At 43.8% G+C, this 7,500-nt stretch overlaps 1 protein-coding gene across 1 annotated transcript in view; it reads left to right on the top strand.

The window, feature by feature from the left end:
* Positions 1–6,631, top strand: part of LOC307271271 (P2Y purinoceptor 14-like) — a gene marked incomplete at both ends in the record, with an annotated part of 8,453 nt that extends 1,822 nt beyond the window's left edge. Inside the window, 3 exons of the mRNA XM_080053680.1 lie at positions 3,962–4,039; positions 4,522–4,703; positions 5,917–6,631. Coding sequence (XP_079909806.1) covers positions 3,962–4,039; positions 4,522–4,703; positions 5,917–6,631 — 975 coding nt within the window. The remainder of the gene's footprint in view (positions 1–3,961; positions 4,040–4,521; positions 4,704–5,916) is intronic.
* Positions 6,632–7,500: the final 869 nt, after the last annotated feature.

Raw genomic sequence — 7,500 nt, 5'->3', positions numbered from 1 at the left:
AGCCCTGCGGAACACCATTTGTAACTGTTAAAAACTCAGTTTGGTAGCTTCCCAGCTTAACTGACTGCTGTCTATCAGAGAGATAGTCCCTAAACCAGCTACATGTAGAATAATCAAAACCAATTTCATGCAGCCTCTCTAAAAGCAAATGGTGATCTAAAGTATCAAAAGCTTTTGACAGATCAACAAAAAGTGCTGCACAGTGCTTTTTTTTGTCGATAGCTGTAACAATGTTGTCTAAGACCAAAGTGACAGCAGATACAGTACTGTGGCCTGCCCTAAAACCAGATTGAAATGGACTCAAAATGGAAGCACTGGATAAAAAGGATTTCAACTGAGTATTAATGACTGATTCTAGAATTTTTGCCAGGCATGGGAGTTTGGAAATTGGCCTGTAATTGTTAAGATCACTTTTGTCACCCCCTTTATGTAATGGAATGACGTGAGCTTTTTTCCAGACTTTAGGAACAATACCAGAGGAGATGGAAAGATTAAAAATATGGGTTATTTGTTTTGATATGATAAGTGCAGAGAGATTTATTGAAAATGGGTCCAAATTGTCCTCTCCCATGTACTTCCTGGGGTTGATGGCAAGAAGCGCATCTACAACAATACTTGTTGGGACTTGAACAAGGCTGAAAAGAGGAGTTTTAGAGACAGGTGGTATGCTATTTTTATTTCTCGTGGTGGTAGGCGTAGAAGGCGTAGATACTCCATTGTGAAAGAGTTTACCAGCAGCTATAAAGTGTTTATTGAAAGCTAAACCAATTTCTTTCTGATCATTTAAAATCTGATCATTTATTTTTAACTGACTGGGAACAGTGCTAGAATTGTTTTTGTTATAATTCACAGCCTTCCAAAATAGTGCAGGGTTGGAGTAGCAGTTTGAAATTAGTTCGAGGTAGTAGTCTGATTTAGCTTTCCTAACCATGGATATGCACCTATTTCTGATTTGTCTGAAAGCAGTCCACTTGGAGTTTTCACCAGAGCGTCTAGCTAGGGACCATGCTTTATTTCTCTCTGCAAATATATCGGACAATTCATTTGTGAACCAGGGGTTTGATCTATTTTTTACTCTGTGCTTTTTAAGGGGTGCATGCTTGTTCAAAATGGAGGAGAAAGTATTGGTGAAAAATTCTAAGGCCAATTCCACATCAGATATTTCACTTGTGAGATGAATGTCACTTTGATAGAGTTCATTTAAAAATGCTTGCTCGTTAAAACCTTTAAAACCTTTAAAACCTTTAAAATTACGCTTAATGATGATTTTGGGTTGAGATTTTTTAAGATGAATACTTCTGATACAGGCCACCGGGCAGTGATCACTGATTCCAAGCTCAAAGACACCAGCAGAAACTATTTTATTGCTTTGATTTGATAATATTAAATCGATCAAAGTTGATTTTGCTGGGTTTTTTAGATTTGGTCTTGTGGGCTCAGTTATTATTTGTGTAAGATTTAGGTTGCTACATATTTCTTTAAAAGGTTCAGAGGCACCAGAAAGCCAGTCAATGTTAAAATCACCCATCATAATGACCTCTCTATTTACATATGGAGAGATTAAATGTGCTAGCTCACTCAAGGAGCTATTTACTGCTGAAGGGGGCCTGTACACACCAATTACAATAACACAATCATTTAACGATAAAGACAATTCCAAAGCAATAAATTCAAAGCAGCTTCGAACAGAGACAGCATGTAGTAATGATACAGAATAATGTGATTTAACATAGACAGCCACTCCCCCACCCCGTGTGGTCCTGTCTATTCTGAATAAACTATAATCATTTATTGCCACCATAGAGTCATGTGTACTGCTCTTCAACCATGATTCAGTCAGAACCAAGACATCTGGGTCAGCCTGAGATACTAAGATGTTAACATGGTCTAATTTATTGTGCTGAAGCAAACTTCTTATGTTTAAGTGAAGAAAACCCAAACCCTTTCTTGTTTTGAGGATGTTTGGTGAGTTTAGCTTTGATATGCTCATGTCCAGGTTATCAACAGCGGGGTGGTCCAACACAATTGACTTATTACACATAATAGGTACATTTTTCAAGTTACTTGTAATCCCAAGTGGTCTGTGGCGTGACCTGTAAAATCTATGGGGAGGGATTAATGATGATCTGACAGACTGACATACAGGGATTGGGTGAGTTTTTATAGTAATGGATGTTCCAGGCCTGGAGGGGGCGCTAGATGCATGGGGACTAGTGGTCATGGAGGCTGTGTCACGTGAGCTAACTACCTCTTGACTGACCAGGTGTGGAGATAGTCAATCATGCTGGACAGAGTCTGCAAGAGGAGTGACGCTAGGAACCGATTTTATTGTTAAGAGCATATTGCTGGCCAGAAGATGTTTCCCTTGTTTGTTTAAATGCAAACCATCGCTGGCAAAGAAAGACGGTCTGTTCCAGAAAACGTTAAAATTGTCGACAAAGGGAATGCCCATGGAGAGACAATACTGTTTGAGCCAAACATGAAGTTGGCGAGCGCGGCTGAATTTGATGTCACCAAATCGAGGGTGACTCCTGACTCCTGACTAAATCCCGCCCGTTTGCGGGCGGGATTTAGCCATTTCTCTGACAGCTTCTGGACGTGAAGACGTTCCATCAAAATATTTCCCTGGCTAGATGATTGTGATTGGTTTAAACCTGCAGTGTGTAGAATTTATGGTTTTATTTCCAAGCAGATTTTGTAGAAAGTAATTATAATATCCATAAGTACATTTAATTTAGTGCATAATAGCTGAAAACATTTTTTGAATAATTTTTTTTCCCCTTAGAAAGGGTCTCATATATGTCCATATTTCTGCATATTTTGGACCAAGGCCTAGTGCCGCCATATTGAAAGTGTCATAGTTGGAATGTCATCAGGTGCATTGTTTAAAATTTAGAATTGTTCTTGTCCTTGAAGGCCACTGTAGCTTCTGTTATTATTCGAAAGGGTTGGGGTTACCCAGGGAGCGTTGCATTCTAGAACTTTGTAGAACTTTCTTGATGATGTCATATTACACACTGCACCTTTAAAGAAATAAAAACAGGCCAGCCCGGTTTCCCCCCCCGAATAGACGGCTCTAAACGGCGTGCTTCCAGACCATACTACTTGTAGTTTTGGTCTGGCTTTGCGAGACTACCTGCCACCTGCTGCTGCCTATTAAAGGTGCAGTGTGTAATATGACATCATCAAGAAAGTTCTACAAAGTTCTAGAATGCAACGCTCCCTGGGTATCCCCAACCCTTTCGAATAATAACAGAAGCTACAGTGGCCTTCAAGGACAAGAACAATTCTAAATTTTAAACAATGCACCTGATGACATTCCAACTATGACACTTTCAAGATGGCGGCACTAGGCCATGGTCCAAAATATGCAGAAATATGGACATATATGAGACCCTTTCTAAGGGAAAAAATAATAATAAAAAAAAAATGTTTCAGCAATTATGCACCAAATTAAATGTACTTATGGATATTATAATTACTTTCTACAAAATCTGCGAGGAAATAAAACCCAAAATTCTACACACTGCAGGTTTAAGCCTGGAGGCTCCACTCACTCTCCCTCTCCAGCCAGGGCCAACAGCATGGCTCCCATCCACCCTTTAGAGTTAACCTTTGTTACAATAAACCCAGTTTTCTTACACCTTAACCTTCGTTTGACTGCTTCATGTTGCTTCCCTCGAGCCGGGTCGTAACATATTGGGGGCTCGTCCGGGATTTGAACCCGGGACCTCTCGCAACTATATATTCAATTTTGTCTTTCTCTGTTTGAGGGCTGGGCGATTTATGATTGTTATGGATATTTTTTTGATGAAATAAATGTGATGGGAGGTTCAAGAAAACCAGATAAATAAAATGTTTTTGTCAATTTGTCTGCCTAGATCTGTTCTTCATAGGGCTGTGGGAACATAGAACCCGTTTGGAGAAAATAATTCCTGCCTTTCCCCTGTCTCCCGTCCAGGTTGGTTTGGTCCTAAACGGCTTCACGTTGAGGGTTTACTTCTGCCGGTCTCAGCGTCTCGCCCCCAACAGTGTGACGGTGTGTAACAGTCAGTTTTATAACACTAGGTGGCGCCTCCCTTTGTTTGTTGTGGAATCTAATGTTGAACATGAAGAAGAAGAGCATGTGCTTCTCTGCTAAGCTAAGAGTAACTACGCAGCCTACGAGTGAAGTCTCCGTTTTATATTCTTTATTTTGTAAGGAGTTGGTGTAGGAAGGAATCTGGGACTATGTTCCTGAACGCATGTATCTGTCTGTCTGTCTGTCTGTCTGTCTGTCTGTCTGTCTGTCTGTCTGTCTGTCTGTCTGTTGGTCTGTTGGTGTAGGCAGGAATCTGGGACTATGTTCCTGAACGCATGTATGCTTAATAGATATAGTGCCGTAGAGACCTGGCTTGATGTGGTCAATGTGGAATAAAAGTACCGTGAGGAGGATCCCACAAGTTGCCTACCGAGTCTTCATGTTAACCGGAGCTATTGCTATCAGACCACAACCTACAACCTGCACCATTCACGTTACAGGTCTACCTGAAGAACCTGGCGGCCTCCGACCTGCTGCTGACCCTGTGTCTGCCTGTGAGGATCTCCAGCTACAGCAGCAGCTCTGAGGCTCTGAGACGCGTCTACTGCACCTACGGAGCCTCCGCCTTCTACCTCAACATGTACGCCAGCATCCTGTTCATGGGCTACATCGCCGCTAACAGGTAGGACTGGGTGTGTGTGTGTGTCTGGGTGTGTGTATGTGTGTGTGTGTGTGTGTGTGTGTGTGTGTGTGTGTGTGTGTGTGTGTGTGGACCTCCTCGAATGTGGTGTCTTCAGAGGGGATATGATGCGAAAAGATAGCCTGGAAATCCAGACCTGCCGCTAGGTGCTGGCAAATTAAATGTGCCTGTTGGTCTGGGCACGATCCATTGAAGCTTTAAATATGTCATGAAATCCTGAGCTACCAATCAAATCGTTCTATCTGATATGGGCCGGCCAGAGCCCTACGTAAACCTTGTTCATTGCTCTGATTGGTTGTAGTGCTATCCAATCACGTGCAGTCGTATTTGAAATGCACGAGTAGGAGCCGCCCCTTGAGTTGGGAAGGTCTATTGATCGTGGCCAGACCCTCTATCGTTCTAGATATGGGTCTGGATTTGCAGGCCAGCGAAAAGACACATTTCAATGACAATTGACAAATAAAGTACATTTTCTTAAATTCAGTCAGGAATACTTTAGTCAATAGAACAGTCATTCAATTAGCAGAAATTACATTGCAGTAAATTACATTTGTCGGTATGGCTCCACACGCTCACGTGGAAAGTTTAAGGCATCCCTCTGCACTGTATGAGCTACTGTCTGTCTGTCTGTCTGTCTGTCTGTCTGTCTGTCTGTCTGTCTGTCTGTATGTATGTCTGTCTGTCTGTCTGTCTGTCTGTCTGTCTGTCTGTCTGTCTGTCTGTCTGTCTGTCTGTCTGCCCTCCATGAGCTACATGGAATCCTGAAGGTGGGGAGATCTGCAGCAAGTACCCCTAGGGTAGCCTGGTCCTACCAGACCTTCATTTAGCCTGGTCCTACCAGACCATCGTACTTCATTTCATTTGCACAGAAGGTCTGGAATCGCTCAATTGACGAACGTTAACTCACTTGAAGGCGGGTGTCTGTTGAAGTTTAAAACTATTGGATCTGCCCAGTGCAAACTATTTATAACACTGACATCTTAGAGGTCAAATCTCTTGTGGTTTGACCTGGTTATGATTAATCTCCTGATGTCTGCCTCTCTCCTCTCCTCTCCTCTCCTCTCCTCTCCTCTCCTCTCCTCTCCTCTCCTCTCCTCTCCTCTCCTCTCCTCTCCTCTCCTCTCCTCTCCTCTCCTCTCCTCTCCACTCTCCCCCCCTCGCTCTCTCCTCTCTCTCTCTCTCTCTCTCTCTCCAGGTACCTGAAGATCGTTCATCCTTTGGGGACCTACATGCAGACGTGTCGAACCGCCAAAATCATCTCGACGGTAACCTGGGCTTTCCTCTTTGCCACTATGAGCCCTTATATCATCCTGTCCTTACTCACCCAGGAACCTTTAACCTCAGCACCAGACACAGTCAGCTGCGATGTCCTCCACAGCAAACACCTCAGCCTCTACTACAAAATAATCCACACGTTTTCCGCCGCCATTTTCCTCGTGGTCCTTTGTTCGCTTGTGTTTTTCTACTACAGCACCTCTCGCAGGCTTTCGCTCGCACAGAAGACACAGCCGGCTTCAACCGGTTCTAAAAAACTCACCAAGGCACGCAGGAAGATGCTCGTGCTTGTCGTGGTGTTCTGCGTTTGCTTCGTCCCCTACCATCTCGTTCGCATCAACTACATGTTCCTCAAGAAGTTTTGCTCTTGGAGTCAAGCGTTCTTCTACCTCAAGGAGCTGACTATCATGGTTTCGGTTCTGAACGTCTGCCTGGACCCGTTGATCTATTTTATCTTCTGCAAAGCTTTCCGGGCTCAGCTGGGCCTGAAGAATGTTTTCAGCACGTCGAAGACAGAGGGGGAGAGGAGAGGAAAGAGTGGGAGGCGACGGAGCAGTGACTGGAGAATGAGCAGCATCATGAACAACAGGAAAACGTCTCTCAGCTCGACCACTAACCATAACAGTGTTCTGTAGCTCTGAGCGAAAAGACTCAAGTCACATCATGAACTCAGTCAGTCAGTCAGTCAGTCATGTACTCACTCACTCACTCACTCACTCACTCACTCACTCACTCACTCACTCACTCACTGACTCACTCACTCACTCACTCACTCACTCACTCACTCACTCACTCACTCACTCACTCACTCACTCACTCACTCACTCACTCACTCACTCACTCACTCACTCACTCACTCACGCCACATCAACCAGCTCTGACTGGGGGACCCGAGGCGTTCCCAGGCCAGTGTGGAGATATAATAATCTCTCTATCCATCCATCCATCCATCCATCCATCCATCCATCCATCCATCCGTCCATCCGTCCATCCGTCCATCCATCCATCCATCCATCCATCCATCCATCCATCCATCCATCCATCCATCCATCCATCCATCCATCCATCCATCCATCCATCCATCTCTCTATCAGGGGACATCCTTACCAGATGCCCGAAACATCAACTGGCTCCTTTCTACCAAAGGAGCAATGGATCTACTACTGAGAAAACACATTTTAATTGGTAAATGGACTCCACTTATGAAGCTCTTTTTCCTGGTTTTTCACAGACCCAAAGCGCTTTACATTGTTTTGTACACATTCACCCAATCACACACACACTCATACACCGATAGCAGCAGCAGCTACCACGCAGGGTGCAAGCTAACTATCAGGAGACATTCAGGGTTCAGTGTCTCTTTGCCCAGGGACACTTGGACATGTGGCGGGGAGACGGGGGATCGAACCACAGATAGATAGATAGATAGATAGATAGATAGATAGATAGATAGATAGATAGATAGATAGATAGATAGATAGATAGATAGATAGATAGATAGATA

The sequence above is a fragment of the Ammodytes marinus genome (assembly GCF_949987685.1).
Source record: "Ammodytes marinus genome assembly, chromosome: 3".
Classification (NCBI taxonomy): domain Eukaryota; kingdom Metazoa; phylum Chordata; class Actinopteri; order Uranoscopiformes; family Ammodytidae; genus Ammodytes; species Ammodytes marinus.
Note: the sequence above shows the minus strand (reverse complement) of the source record. Positions and strands in the feature narration are given on the sequence as shown.